Genomic DNA, 15,646 nt, shown 5'->3' with positions numbered 1-15,646 from the left:
TGCTGAAGTAACAGAACGTTAGTCAATTCCTTTCCCTACATTAACCACTTCCTTACCCACACTTTCTCTCGGCTTATTCGCCTTGTTACCTTTAAAACAGCCAAGATAAATCCTCGTTTTTGTTGCTATGTAAAACCAAGCGGGATTTCGTAGAACATAATGAACTTAAGATAAACACATCACAGCCGGAGCTGCAAGTGTGTAGGCTACCACGAAATTGGTCGGTCGGCCGATAAATTGGTACGTGCGTAGTGGCCTGTAGAGTGATGGAAGAACTGAGGTTCCGCATCACGTGACGTGTCCGTAGGCCAACCGCTTGTGCACCTACGCCACGCCCTCTTCTCTGCCCACTTGCTGTTAGCCAGGCCAGGCCAGGCCAGACCAGAGCAGAACATCCGCTCTACAGTGCTGTGGCCGAGTCCTCGCCGTCTGGGTACGTAGAGATCGTCTGGAGCTCATTAACTGTTTCCCACTCACAGATAAAGAATTTACTGCTAGATCATTAATAGTGTTTCAGCTGGATCTGTATACATCATGCCGAAAATTTCTTCTGAGCGGACGTTGACACCGAAGCGTAATGAGCAAGTAGTAGCGAAAAAAGTCGCATTCGTTAAATTTGTGTAGATTTCACGCTTTCGCGATATAAGAGCAAGAAAATGTTTTTCAGGAGGCGATAGGCGCCTATCCGCAGTAAATACATTGGCTGCTGGCAACTTTGCTCCACTCAAGGTTACACGCAAACTTTTTCATTCTTTCCCGTTCCTACTGTAGTTAATAAGCTTATAACCTGTCTACTTATTAAGGAAATTGTTAAAGAATGCCTGATTAACTATGTTATGACATTGTCGCATAGTATCATAAATAATTCCAAATCCTTGAACCATGTCGAGTTTTCTGACTTATGGTTAATCAGTTCTATGTAGTTCATAAAGCGAAATGTTGGCTAGGTTACCGACATCAGACAGTTTGACTGCTGCTGTAATGATACTACGTGACAATATTTTACTTGTATAGTTTCCGGATTATAGGTTGTGATGAGGCAAATGTATAGCCTAGACAGCGGTCTAGATTAGGTTGGGAGGCGAGTCTGATTGTGATTTATCGAATCTAATGCCACGAGAATAATCATTAGTGTTACAGCGCGTATTTTGAAGTTATTGGATTTAGAGAGATGGTACGTAGATTTTGACGAGATGAGATAAAGCAGACGAATCGATCGGTAGGCTCAATGCGTGGCAATGGTTTTTTTAATAGGAAACAAACTTTCGAAGATAAAATTTTGCGAGCTGAATTTAGTCTTCCGCTATCAAAGGTACTTCCACAAGGTGACAGTGGATCTAGGAATGAGTTATTAAATTTAATCTTTTGTTAAGGAATCTTTGGTTATGTGGACGTCTTTAAGTATTGCGTTACAGAACATTTCTGTTACTTCCCTGCTTAACTCAGTGAATAAGGCCCAAATCGGAAATAAATAAATACACATGGAACACAGACGGAAATTTCTCAGCGGGCGTTGTAGACCGGAAACTGAAGGCATACTGAAATCTGTTTAGTAACCAGAATTCTTAGAGATAGTGCAGATTTCACTGTTTTCCTTACTTTCAATTTCCCGCCGATTATACTGTGAATCTCATTTCCTACCAGCCTACTTTGTCAGTTTTTTGCGTATCGTCTCAAATACGTAGATTACCTTTACCGGTTTTCCCACAGTTCATGATTCACTTGCATGCAGTTGTGCTCCAGACAATTAGTATCAGATAGTTATTTCGCAAGTAAAGGTCAATGTTCTATATTAATAAGCTGCTTTTGACGAGAAATGCTTTGTTCCCTCTGCCTATCGGCAAATTTTTTTTTTAAAACAAGTATTTACAAAAATGTATCTTAAAGTTCTCTGCCGTCAAATAGTTTATAAAACTGCTTTGATTTAGTTTTCATCGCAAAAAAGCTGTTGTAGTACCACCGATAGTCGTTAACATAAAATTACGTAAGTACCGATAAGACGAATTAAAATTTTTTGAGACGTAATTCCTAGTTTTCCTAAATAATTTACTGTTATGTGGTTTACACATCTGCCTCTTATATTCGTAGATTTTAATTTAATATTTCTAATTCCTTTTTCTGCTCCATCTTAATGTGCAATGACGCTCTTGAGGTACCGGTCACCATCTTCAAAGATACGAAATAAGTCTTTCAAAATGGTGTTGGGACGTCCCATTTCAACAAAATTTGTGTCCGGAAGAAAATTTAGATTTAAAATTTGATTGTGGCCCATTAATTCTTCAGCGTTCCAAGGGCTGTCATTTTATACAATTTCTACTTTATAAGAATAGAGGGTACATTTGCTAGTCTTGCCATACATAATGGCATCTGCGGAAAGTCTAGAATTAGTAGCTAACAGCATCCGCTAACTTACGTGATCAGCAATAGTTCTACTAAACTTACCTGGGGTGATAGTATAATATTGGTGTTAGTTTCCTCATCGTGTTGCACAGAATTATTTGCTCGCCATACTACTTCAGTGTCACGTAATCAACTTTCTGACAAGTCGTATCATCAATTTGGGACTGTGACGGTTGTTCTGTGGAGGGCTAAGTCTGTGACGCTAATGTATCGTTCCCATTCACATTAGCATAGATTACCGCTTATACACAGAAGTTTCCTTTCATCTTCGACAGTTTCATTAAAATCAATGTATTATCTTCTGGCACTGTAGAGCAATTTGAAACACAATGAAAATCCCAATAAGAGATCTTGTCCTTGACACAATAGTCTAAAATTCGCATCTTGGTAAATGAAAGTCCTGAGAGACGAAATAGAGTATAAAAATTTAGTTAAATTTTCTAAGTGTGAAGCGTATTTTGAGATTTTTAAAGCGGTTTAATTACCTTTCCAGAAAGCACCCAGTCAGCGACCAATCATGGACGCCTCTCCTCTCCAGCCTCAGGTTCCGAGGGCGGTAAGATACAGAGCGCTCGTACCGGCTCTAATGTTTGTGTACTAAGTCAATTGGTAGAAAAGTATTAACTCTGATTTCATAGTGCGATGTGCCGCGTGCTGGCGGATATAGTATTTCCATAAGTTCTAACATTATTAAAGTTACTTAAAATAAAGTTCCTATGAAATGAATGGTGATGAAGTAACAAATGGCATGGCATCAGCACAAAACCATTTAAATCTGAAGTTGTTAGCCTCTTGACTCAGAGTGCTTTGGGATAAGTTTCTGGTTAAGGTCAGTATAGCCTTGCACTGCAGTTGTGGAATGAATTATTTCGCATCCAAGAAGAGGTATTAAAATTGCCAGTCGTAATACGGCAAATGTGAACAGGTTTAAAGCATGCTAGTGGACACGAAGATAAACTGATAGGTAGACCCACCATCACGATCAGCAGGCTCAACTTATCGTAAACTAACGGAAATTTAACGATTTTTAACGTTTCTAATTTTGACCCGCTAAGTAAAATAATCGTCAGACTTTACCGGTACAATTTAAAAACCTTACGTAACAATTAACTTAAAATGCGAATATTTTGGGTTACTTTACCGTGATTGTTTGATACGGCATGAAAAACGTTCTGTTACCAGTCAGATTCTTATCCACAACGCATTTCGAAGGTTTCAACCTCCACCAGGTAATGGAGGCTTAAATCTTCGAAATGTTGTGGATCTCAGCGTCTGGTAACAATAAACATACTGTTTCATTAGTTTCTGTAACAAGTTAAAGAACGAAAAAGACGCATCCTCCGTGTTACAAGGATCTACAAGCAAAGGTTGCTCTTAAGTTTTCCTGGAGCAAACCATTTGACTCAGTATAAAACAATAAATCTGTGAGAAATCTAGTAACTTTTGTCCTATTCCTAAACAACTACGTAAAACTAAAGTTATTAGTAACATTTACACATCATGGCTAAGAGCCTAAATTCTTACATTCAAATGCAAGCAAATTCACATGAAAACGTACTATTTAATGTTTCTTAGTAACATTTAGAAAATTAAGGTTCAGCTTTTGTTCCAAGCTTATCTCGTGTAAACAAAATTAAACTATCGACCAGTCAGCGACATAGTAGGAATCCTCTCAGCAATTGTTTGCTCTTAAGCCAACTACATACTACGTGTTTCTCTTTCTTAAAGGGCAGTTTTATTTTATTGCAAATTAACGATACAATTCTAGTAGTGGTTAATATAAATCTGACTAGCGTGAACGACAAATGCCCCACTTTCAGGTCGACATGAGTTTCCTCGTCCAGATCAAAGCAAAAGTTCATCTAGCAAACGCAGATCTGGTGCATTTTGAACACAAGTATGAAAAAGAGGAGCTGGTAACACTCATATCCCGCTGGGCACCAGCCATCGTAGTTCACTAAATAGACGGCAGGGGCATAAAACTGTTAAGTCCTGGACCGGGCGCTCAATGACCATAGCAGTTTTGCGCCCTAAAACCACAACAAAAAAAAGGGGGGCATAAACCCTACATCCACTGTGGAGCTATGGCTCCCAATCTCGTCAGGGCCATTTCTTATTCTTTAGACATCAGTTTCCTAGCTCTCGCTGTTTATAATCAGGACATTTTGTTGCATGACTATAACCTATAACATGACAGTGGATCCTTTGAACTACATGCTTGTCTACTAAACTTCCCCCACAAGGAGGTCCACAACTCTTTTGTGGATACGTGTGTGGCGAGCACAGGGCCCTGAGCTATTGCAGCCTTCCTTCTTTCCAGGGCTGCATTTCCTTCCCCTTCCCCTCCTGCCCCTCCTTGAACCTTTCCCCTCGCCCTCTCCTCTCCCCCTCTTGATGTCCTTGCTTATGTTGGCCCCCACTATCCTCCTGGTTCTGTTGGTTTTACAATATGGCTTTGTTGCGTAATCACCTCCTCCTTTTGGCACTCCCTGGTCCCCCTCTGGGGTTTGACCTCCATTACTAAATTTCTCTTCCGTAGTGTGAGCCATCTGGGAAGAGCACCTTACCTAGTGTCTGACATGTGCCCTCCTAGTACATTCCACCTTTTCTTTCACATCGTTGTCTGATGCTAGGGTGCATAACCATCACGGTAGCCAGTAGCAGTCCCCCAGCTCCCCCAGGGGGTCCACAACTCTTTTGTGGATACATGCGTAGCGAGCACGGGACCCCGAGCTAATGTCGCCCTCCTTCCTTTCCGGGCTGCATACCTTCCCTTTCCTCATCCTTCCCCCTCCATCTTCGCCCCCCTCACCTCTGGCTCTTTCCTTCCCTTTCTCCCCCTCTGGGAGTATGGTTTGTGCCTATGTCCAGAGACGGACGCTCTAAACTGTTACAAATTCCTTGCTTTCTATACTTGCAAGTCTTCGTCCTTCCTCTGTCCTTCCTCTGTCCTTTTCCTTCCCGCTTCTCTCTGCACTTTGCTCCGCTGCGGCGTTTGAGACCCCTTCTTTCCTTTCCCTTTCTCTTTTTTCCTCCCTGTGCGTGTCTGAAGGCCGACCCACGCACTTCCATGCGTAGCCGGTGACGGGGTAACGCGTAATTCCCCGCCCCGGGTAGACAGGTAGGACACGTACGTACCCCCTGGTAACGGCCAGGCCCAGGGAGGGGTGATTACCTGCGCTGATACCTTCCGAAAGTGCCGATTGGTCCCTCCGTCCGTTTGTCGGGAGGTGTGACCTGAGGTGTGAACAATCACCTAAGGCGGGAATGCCCTCAGTGAGGGCCCCCACAAGGGAGGAGCGCGCCATCGGAGACGCTGGTAATCATGGGGGATTCTTCCGCAATGGTTTCCTCACCTTCCACTATGTCTGCTCACAAACGTAAGTTCACTGAGTCTCAGCCACAGACAGTTCTTCCATCGTTGCCACAGTTCCTTGTTGTTTCTCGGTCTGACGAAGGTCACGACTTCTCCACGGTCAACCCTTCCATTATTCAGAAAGGTGTCGACGCAATTGCAGGTCCTGTAAAGTCTTGTTCCAGATTACGGAATGGCACCCTGTTGTTAGAAACAGTCAGTGCCCTCCAGGCCAAAAATTGCTGCATACTTCTCTGCTCAACACCTTCCCTGTCCGGGTGGAACCGCACCGTACCTTAAATTCCTCGCGCGGAGTCGTTTATACACGCTCCCTCGATGGATTGTCTGACGAAGAAATTCAGCACTACCTGTCTGACCAGGGCGTAATGGCTGTTCATAGAGTTATGAAAAGGGTTGACACGAACATCATTCCAACCTGCACTGTCTTCTTGACATTTGACAAAGTTCAACTCCCATCGAAAATCAAAGCAGGCTATGAGATAATATCCGTTCGCCCTTATGTCCCAAACCCTACGCGTTGCTATCGGTGTCAGCGGTTCAATCACACCAGCCAGTCCTGTTCCAATCCGGCCAAATGTGTTACGTGTGGCATGAGGGTGCTTGTCCACCTCCATCCCCTCGCTGCATCAACTGTATGGGTGACCACGCTGCTTCCTCTCGAGATTGCCCCGTTTTTAAGGACGAAAAGCTCATCCAGGAAATAAGAGCGAAGGAAAAGGTGTCGACCTTTGCTGCTCGAAGATTATTCGCCAGTCGCCAGCCCACCGTGCCTCAGACAGGAAAATACAGCACTGTCCTTGCTTCTCCTTGGCCAACAAAGGAGGCGGCCACGCAGACTTGCGACCTCACCTTTAGTGCCACGGTCGTCAGATCGGCCAGTGCAAAGATCGCCCGTTCAACCTCACCACTTTCGCCTGCCCACTCTATGGCTCACCCTTCATCGGGTTCTGCTAAATCTCGAGCCCAAAAGTCAGACACCAAGCCTTCCAAAAAAGAGCATACTCGTGAATAGTTTTTACGTACTGCAACTTCCCAACCATCGGTTCCTCCTTCATCTAAACATCATACTTCTAAGAAACCCAGTTCCTCTCCTTCTCCGCCAAGGCGTGTCCCATCTACAGCACCACCTGGCGGAAATCGCCCTCGGCCGTCTTCTGTGTCGCCGAGGCGCACTGCTGGTGGCCGGTCAACCGGCCGATCGCTGGTGGCAGGAGCTGCTCCTGACCAACCTATGGATCAGGATCTTCTGCCTTCGGCATGAAATCCATTCCATGCTGTCGGTAGCTAGCTCCGAGCAGTCTTTGAGTTGAAAGCAACTTTGGTCACATTCCTCCATTTTCTGTTCACCCCATGTCCATTATCCACTGGAATATCCGCGGCATTCGAGCCAATAGGGATGAATTGTCGATCCTCTTACGATCCTACTCGCCAGTCATCTTCTGTCATCAGGAAACAAAGCTGCGTCCCCATGACCGCTTTGTTCTCCCTCATTTTCAGTCCGTCCGATATGATCTCCCCTCTGTTGAAGGCTCTCCAGCCCATGGAGGACTCAAGATTCTTCTCCATGATACTCTCCATTATCACCCAATCCCCTTGAACACTTCCTTCCAAGCTGTCGCCGTCCGTCTTTCCCTTTCCAGATACACGTTCTCTCTTTGTACTGTATACATTCCATCGTCCACACCAATGGCACGAGCTGATCTCCTTCAAATTCTTGGTCAGCTTCCACCCCCCTATTTGCTGGTTGGGGACTTCAATGCCCACCACCCGCTTTGGGGATCTCCACATCCTTGTCCACGTGGCTCACTATTGCTAGACGTCTTCCACCAAGCGGATCTAGTTTGCCTCAACACTGGGATCCCTACATTTTTATCTGCCTTCACGACAAATTTATCTCATTTGGACCTTGTGGTCGGTACTGTTCCGCTAGCTCGGCGCTTTGAATGGTTCGCCCTTGATGATACACACTCGAGTGACCACTTTCCATGTGTCCTTAGACTGCAGCCTCATCTGCCATAAATGCGCCCGCGACGATGGAAGTTTGCCCAAGCTGATTGGACACTTTTTTCGTCTCTAGCGACATTCGATGACCGTCACTTTCCCAGCGTCGACGATGAGGTCACACATATTACCGACGTTATTCTTACGGCTGCGGAACATTCAATACCACGCACCTCCGAATTGCCCCGGCGCCCCCCAGTTCCTTGGTGGAACGAGGCATGCCGTGATGCAATATGTGAGCGGCGACGTGCTCTCCGCGTTTTCCGTCACCATCCTACTTTGGTCAACTGTATCCGCTATAAGCAGTTCCGTGCGCGATGCCGTCGCGTCATCCGCGATAGCAAGAAGGCAAGCTGGAAATTCTTTATTAGCTCATTTAACACCTTCACTCCCTCCTCGGAAGTTTGGAGTCGGCTTCGACGGTTCTCAGGCGCGACTAGTTTCTCCCCGGTCTCTGGGCTCACTGTCGCGCATGATACATTCGTGGACCCCGTCGCAATTTCTAACTCGTTGGGTCAGCACTTTGCTGAGATTTCGAGCTCTTCCAATTACCCGCCAGCGTTTCTCCCGAAGAAACGTGCAGCGGAAGTGCGACCTCTTGCTTTCTCCTCAAAATCGCGAAAGCTATAATACTGTTTACTCCATGCGGGAACTCCAACATGCACTCTCTTCTTCTCGCTCCTCCGCCCCAGGACCGGATGGTATCCACGTCCAAATCTTGCTGCATTTATCAACCCATAGTCTGCGTTACCTCCTTCGCTTTTATAATCGAATTTGGACCGACAGTACTTTCCCCAGACGATGGCGGGAAGCTATCGTCGTTCCCGTTCCGAAACCTGGAAAGGACAAACATCTCCCCTCTAGCTATCGCCCCATTTCTCTCATGAGTAGTGTCTGTAAGGTTTTGGAGCGTATGGTGAATTACCGTCTAGCGTGGTGGCTGGAGTCCCGCAGTCTTTTAACACCTGCCCAATGCGGATTCCGAAAGCATCGTTCTGCCGTTGACCATCTTGTTGCTCTCTCCACTTATATCATGAACAATTTTCTCCGGAAACGCCAAACGGTAGCAATATTTTTTGATCTGGAGAGAGCACACGATACCTGTTGGAGGACAGGCATCCTCCGCACACTGTTCTCTTGGGGCTTTCGAGGTCGGCTGCCCCTTTTTCTTCGCGAATTTATGGCAGAGCGCACATTTAGGGTGCGGGTGAACACTACTCTCTCCTGTACTTTCTCCCAAGAAAACGGGGTACCCCAGGGCTCCGTGCTGAGTGTTGTACTGTTTGCCATTGCCATCAATCCAATTATGGATTGTCTCCTTCCTGATGTCTCGGGCTCCCTCTTTGTGGACGATTTTGCGAACTACTACAGCTCTCAACGGACCAGCCTTCTTGAACGGTGTCTTCAAGGATGTCTCGATCGCCTCCACTCTTGGAACATCGAAACCGGCTTCGGTTTCTCTCCCAGTAAGACCGTTTGTGTTAATTTTTGGCGACGTAAGGAGTTTCTTCCACCCTCCTTACATCTAGGACCTGTCACCCTTCCGTTTTCAGACGTCGCTAAATTCTTGGGTCTTACTTTTGACAGAAAACTATGCTGGTCCTCCCACATTTCGTATCTTTCGGCTCGCTGTCTGCGATCCCTCAACACCCTCCGTGTCCTGATCGGTACCTCCTGGGGAGCAGACCGAGTGGTCCTTCTCCGCCTCTATCGCGCCTTAGTGCGCTCGAAATTGGACTATGGCAGCATAGTCTACTCCTCTGCTCGGCCGTCTATTCTTCGGCGTCTCGACTCTATCCACCACCGTGGATTACGTTTAGTGTCTGGAGCTTTTTACACCAGCCCTGTGGAAAGCCTGTATGCTGAGACTGCTGAACCTCCGCTGTCCAATCGGCGAGCAGTCCTCCTGAGTCGTTATGCTAGCCATCTGTCTTCCATGCCTGCTAATCCAGCCCATGAAGTATTTTTCGACGCCTCCTTTGATGTAGGGTATGCAGGCCGCCCCTCCTCCCTACTACCACCGGGAGTCCGCTTCCGTCACCTGCTCCATTCTCTTTCCTTCCGCTTTCCTAAAACCTTAACTTGGGATACAACACCGCCTTGGCTCCGTCCCCAGATATGCCTGCTCTGTGACCTTCGTCGATTTCCCAAGGATGGTACCCCTTCACTTGTTTATCGACGGTCATTTGCTGCTCTGTGCACAAATGACGGAAGCCATATTTATTTACACCGATGGCTCGAAAACATCGTTAGGTGTAGGGAGTGCCTATGTTGTTGGCGACACCCCAAATCACTTTCGGCTTCCCGACCAGTGTTCGGTCTATACTGCGGAGCTTTACGCTGTTCTCTGGGCTGTCCACTACATCCGCCGCCATCAGCGGATACAGTACGTTATCTGCTCCGATTCACTCAGCTCTCTCCTCAGTCTCCAAGCTCTTTACCCTGTGCACCCTCTGGTCCACCGGATTCAGGACTGCCTGCGCTTGCTCCACCTGGGGGGCGTCTTTCTGGCGTTAATCTGGCTCCCGGGACACGTTGGTATCTGCGGAAATGAGGCGGCCGATATTGCAGCCAAGGCTGCAGTCTCTCTTCTTCGGCCAGCTATTCCATCGATTCCCGTCGCCGATCTACGGCGCGTTTTATGTCGTCGTGTTGTTCATTTATGGCACGCGCACTGGTCAACACTTCCCCAAAATAAATTGCGGGACGTGAAAACTCTTCCTTGTACTTCGACCTCTTCCTACCGAACGCGTCGTCGGGAGGAGGTAATTTTAACTAGACTCCGGATAGGGCACTGTCTTTTTAGCCATAGACATATTTTAAGCGGCGATCCTCCCCCACTCTGTCCCCACTGCTCTCAGTTGTGGACGGTAAGACACCTTTTGAGTGCCCCTATTTTACTCCGTTACGCGCCCGTCTACAGCTGTCGCCTGATATATCGTCAATTTTAGCAGATGACACGCGATCGGCCGATCGCGTTCTAGAGTTCATTCGTGCCAGTGAAATGACGTCAGGCATTAGATTTTTTTGGGATACCCAACCCCTTTCTGTAGTGGATTTTTAAGACTTCCTTCTGCTTTTAGTTTCTCCACTTTTATGACTTTCGTTCCCACTGCTGCTGGTTTCTTTCTTAGATTTTTACTGTTTCTTAAGTCCTGGACCGGGCGCTAATGACCAAAGCAGTTTTTGGCCTAAAACCACAAAAAAAATCCCACAGGGTTCTGTCTTGAGTGTCCTTTTCCTCATTGCTATCGATGGACTTGTGGCCTCTGTCGGTCCTTTGGTCGCCCCTGCCCTGTATGTGGATGATTTCTGCATTTGGGTTAGTTCCTCCTCGATGGCATCTGCAGAACGGCAGCTCCAGGTGGCTATACGGCGTGCCCCTGCATGGACCCTCTCACACGGGTTTCAATTCTCTCCTCTAAAATCGCGGGTGGTCCACTTCTGTCGCCGTACTACGATCCACCCTGATCCAGAGCTCTACTCGATGCACAAAGATTGCCTGTGGTCCCACAGTTTAGTTTCTTGCGTCTTCTTTTCGACAACAAGCTCACTTGGCTGCCCCATATCAGATTTCTGAAGGTAGGATGTTTCCGTAACCTCAATCTCCTTCGCTTCCTTGCCCACTCTTCTTGGGGTGTGGACCGTTCCCTCCTTCTCCGTCTTCATTGTGCTCTAGTTCTGTCTCGCTTGGACTACGGTTGTCAAATTTATGGTTCATCTGCTCTTCTCACACTGCACGTGCTGGATTCAGTCCACCATTGTGGTATCCGTTTGGCCACCGGTGCCTTCCATACTAGTCCTGTTGAGTCTCCTTGTTGAAGCTGGGATCCCCCCCTTTTCTGTTCGGCGACCCCAGCTTCTCGCTATCCGTTCCGCTCCCACTCATCCTTCCTATTCTCTCCTGTTCCCAGACTATGGACGTCGCCCACCCGTTTCCCGCCCTCAGGTGGGTTTACTGGTTGGGCTCCGCCTTGCGTCTCTTTGCTGTGATTTTCAACTTCCTTCTTTGTCCTGTCTTCTTCGCTCCCTCCCCTCCACCGCCCCCATTGGTTAGTTCCTCGGCCACGAATTCGGATGGATCGCTGCCGAGGTCGGAAAGAATCCATCCCCCTGATGGTGCTCCGTTCCTTTTTCCGCCAAATTTTATGGTAGTTTAGGGATTCTGTTTTTTCACTCATGGCTCTAAATCTGCTGATCATGTGGGGTATGCCTTCACGTTCGCTGTTGGAATGGAAAATCGTGTGCTGCCACCTACATGTGGGGTGTTTACTGCGGAATTGATGGCAATTTTCGAGGCCCTTACCTATATTAAACAGTCTCAACATAACCGTGATTTGTTATGTGCGGACTCAATGAGTGGCCTTCTCGCTATTGACAGGTATTTTTCACGCCATCCCTTGGTCTCTGCCATCCATGACCATCTCGCTGATATTCACCGTGCTGCTTGTTCCATTGACTTCCTTTGGGTCCCTGGCCATGTGGGTATCCCGGGTAATGAGATAGCTTATCGTTTGGCTGGGGAGCAGTCACTTACCCCCGTTTTCTGTAACCCATCCTGCAGCGGATTTACGGCTTCACATCAAATCCCACTTCGCACAGTCATGGGCCAACTCTTGGGAGGCTACTCCCCTGTCTAATAAACTTTGTGCGATTAAGGTGACACCAGGCCCGTGGTGTTCTTCCTTTCGCCTCTCCCAAAAGGACTCGACCACACTGTCGTCTCTGTATTGGTCATACCAGACTGACTCATGGTTTTCTTTTGCGTGATAAGCCACCCCCACTTTGTGGTTGTGGAGCCTTCCAGTCAGTAGCCCACATTTTGGTTGAATGCCCCCTTCTTTTGGCTCTGTGTGCTAAGTACAGACTCCCCCACACTTTACCTTTGATGTTGGCTGACGATTCGCAGATGGTCTCTCTGGTTCTCGGTTTCCTTCGGGAAAGTGGTTTTTATTCTCAGTTTTAAGGTTTTTAATCTCTCTGGTGTTGGGGCAGGGTGATGAGTGTTTGGGTATCTCCCACTGTAAGCCGTGTTGGGAGTTTCCCGACTCACCTCCCTGACTGAGATCCTCTTTTCTTTCCCTTTTACTCTGCTTTTACCCTCTTTTAAGGATGGTTAGTCTCCTTTTGTCATACATACTTCTACATTCTAGCGGTTGCACCTTTTAAGTCGCAGGTGGTCTTGCCTCTCCTGCTTCAGCATAGTGTTGGGTTCGTTCTCTTGCCGACTTCCCTCATTTTGTTTTTTACCGTTAACATGACTGCCCTTTTACATTTTTAGCGTTTTCCCTTTTATTGTTCTGACTTTCCTGAGAAGTCACACTAGCGGAATGGACCACATTTGAAAAAAGGGACTGACGACCTTGCTGTTTGGTCCCTTAAACCCCAAACAACCAACCATCTACTAACCTTCGCATTGCACAACCACCATTGGTCCTGTCAAGTTAATGTAGGGCGGCTACCCGATGGAGTGCACGATGAGTACATATACGGTTGTGGTGCTGGGTACATTCGGCAACAAAGTTTCTGCAGTTTCTCGTGCGTATGCTGCACGGTACCCTCGAAGGTGCCATTCTTATAAGAAAAGCAAAGTCTTTGGGCAACGGGAAATATTCGTCCCCAAGTAGTGAACAGACAGCGTCCAAGGACTACATATACTCCAGAGAACGCGATTCTTGGTAGGAGGGACCACGCACTTCGGCGAAGCACAACTGATATTGCAAGGCAGTTGCAAGTACCTGAAAGACAAATTTTTGAAGTTTTGCACGATGAACAGCAACAGTAGCATTTCATTGTAATCCATCAACTGCCAGAAGATGGCATTCCACAAGAACAGTTTCGTGAATGGTTCTTGCACCAAGTGGAAGATCAGTTACGTTTTATTAGTAACGTGACATGGACTGCCGGATCTAGCTTCACTCGTGAAGCTATTTTCGACATTAATAATATCCATTATTGGTCGGAACAGAACTATCACGTCGCCTTTTAATGTCGCTTTCAGGCACGCTCTAGCATAAAACTGTGTTGGAGTCGTGGGAGGAGTGCCTTTGACTCTTTACCCACTATCGGATAACTTGAAAGTACCCTTGTATCGTAGGTTTCTAGTACCTTGCCAAAATCATTAGAAAATGTTTCACGTGATCGGTGACAGCTATGGTTTCAGAACGATGGTTCACCACCATACACGGGAGTGATTGTGCTTGTCCCAGGGAAACTGGTTGATCATGTAGGTCGTGTTCGGCCTGCACGTTCCCTGGACCTTAAGCAACAAATTTCTTGTTGGGACACTCAGAGGAACCAGTTTATAATACTATGCACATGGGTGTACATTACCTAATAGCTCGTATGGATACCTCTTCAGCAATCGTGGATGCACGTTGTAGCGTAGGGTTCAGCATAGTATAAACCAGCGAGTGGCGAAGTGTTCGCTTATGCAAGGTGGTCGCTTTGAACATATTCCCTAATATGAACGTTGCTCGTACGTCAAACAGACCGGAATTATTGTGAATAGCACATATGAAATCTAGGGTAGCCTGCCTATTGTTTCTGTACCTCATTGGATAAAGATGTTGCTTCATCCACAGTTTTACCCTATCACGGACGAAACTGTGATGGACTTAAATTTCATGTTATATCTTAATGTTTAAATAACGGTAACAGTAACAAAGAAATACGCAAGATACCGCGCTGTAGAGATGTAAACTGGTTATATTTTGATGCTTTAAGTGAAAAAAGTTTGGCACGACGGCGACTCGAGCTTCAGCGAGTCCGCATATCCGCTCCTCCCTAGCATTGCTTTCTCTCACTGAGTTGATGGGACAGCTCCGGCACAGTGCAGAGTTCATGCTACCTGTCCATGATCACGTTGCACGCACTGACAGCGTTGCCAGAATAGTTTTATATAATATCTGTTGGCAGAATAAGGTTTTGAGAAACATTTGTGTCTTTAATTTGGAGGAGTCACATACTGATCGAAAATTACGGCACTTTCTCTTAACCCTCTTTGCTTGTAATTATGTTTGAATGCTATTTTGCCACACTCCAAAAGCGATCAAATTCGTAAATACCTAAGTATTTGGCTAATATTTTTTTCTTTTTATTTCTGGTACATAATGTAATTTTGCGGAACTGCTGTAAATGAGACAGAACTCCAGTTATTCTTTTCAAATATCCACGTAAAACGGTTTATTTGTAAAAACCCACAGACAAATAATGCATCGCTGCGTAAGAGTGCTCGTGTTTCCGTAAACCTTACTTCGCTGGCCTATTTATCAAGAAAAAATACTAATTTTCACTGTCACTTTGATCCTAAATTAAACAGAATACGTTAAAACTGAGCCTCATCAGGCGTTGGCGCCTACTTTTCCACAGTTACGTTTATATGGACACTCGCGGCAGATACTTCGTGATTACTAAAACTGTGCGTTAGGTAGTGGTTCAAATTACTCAAACAGGCTTACATGTTTGCTTGTGGGCAGACAATGCGGTACCACGGAGCCAAATTCCAGCGCTACTTACCTAGTGCCTGCCTAACCAATTTTACAGTTGTCATCCGGTCTCACGTCTACCATACACCATTATACTGAAGTAGCTAACGTAAAGTGCTGGTATAAAAAATTGCAAACTAGTAGGAAATGTTTTTACAATGACCATATGTGGTACTGCCACTAAACAAAGCTTTTTATTCAATTGTACAGCAGATAACTTGTTTGAATTCTTCAGATCGAGGCGACGGAAGACTACAGATTGGTGCCGTCTGTGGTGCTGACTGGACACGGGAGGATGAAGAGAATAAAGGTACGACAGCGACAAGCCGCTGAATTAAGTTTCCTTAATACTTAAAGGATAAACCATTTATCGGTAGTTGAC

General features: G+C 46.3%; 1 protein-coding gene across 1 annotated transcript in view; it reads left to right on the top strand.

The window, feature by feature from the left end:
• Window positions 1-394: 394 nt before the first annotated feature.
• The window catches only part of LOC126188470 (synaptic vesicle membrane protein VAT-1 homolog), a 50,839-nt gene continuing 35,587 nt past the window's right edge, over window positions 395-15,646 (top strand). Inside the window, exons 1-3 of the mRNA XM_049930074.1 lie at window positions 395-433; window positions 2,894-2,956; window positions 15,500-15,574. Of these exons, the coding sequence (XP_049786031.1) occupies window positions 2,918-2,956; window positions 15,500-15,574 (114 nt within the window). The 5' untranslated portion in view covers window positions 395-433; window positions 2,894-2,917. The remainder of the gene's footprint in view (window positions 434-2,893; window positions 2,957-15,499; window positions 15,575-15,646) is intronic.

Source organism: Schistocerca cancellata, chromosome 5 (genome assembly GCF_023864275.1).
Source record: "Schistocerca cancellata isolate TAMUIC-IGC-003103 chromosome 5, iqSchCanc2.1, whole genome shotgun sequence".
NCBI lineage: Eukaryota > Metazoa > Arthropoda > Insecta > Orthoptera > Acrididae > Schistocerca > Schistocerca cancellata.
Note: the sequence above shows the minus strand (reverse complement) of the source record. Positions and strands in the feature narration are given on the sequence as shown.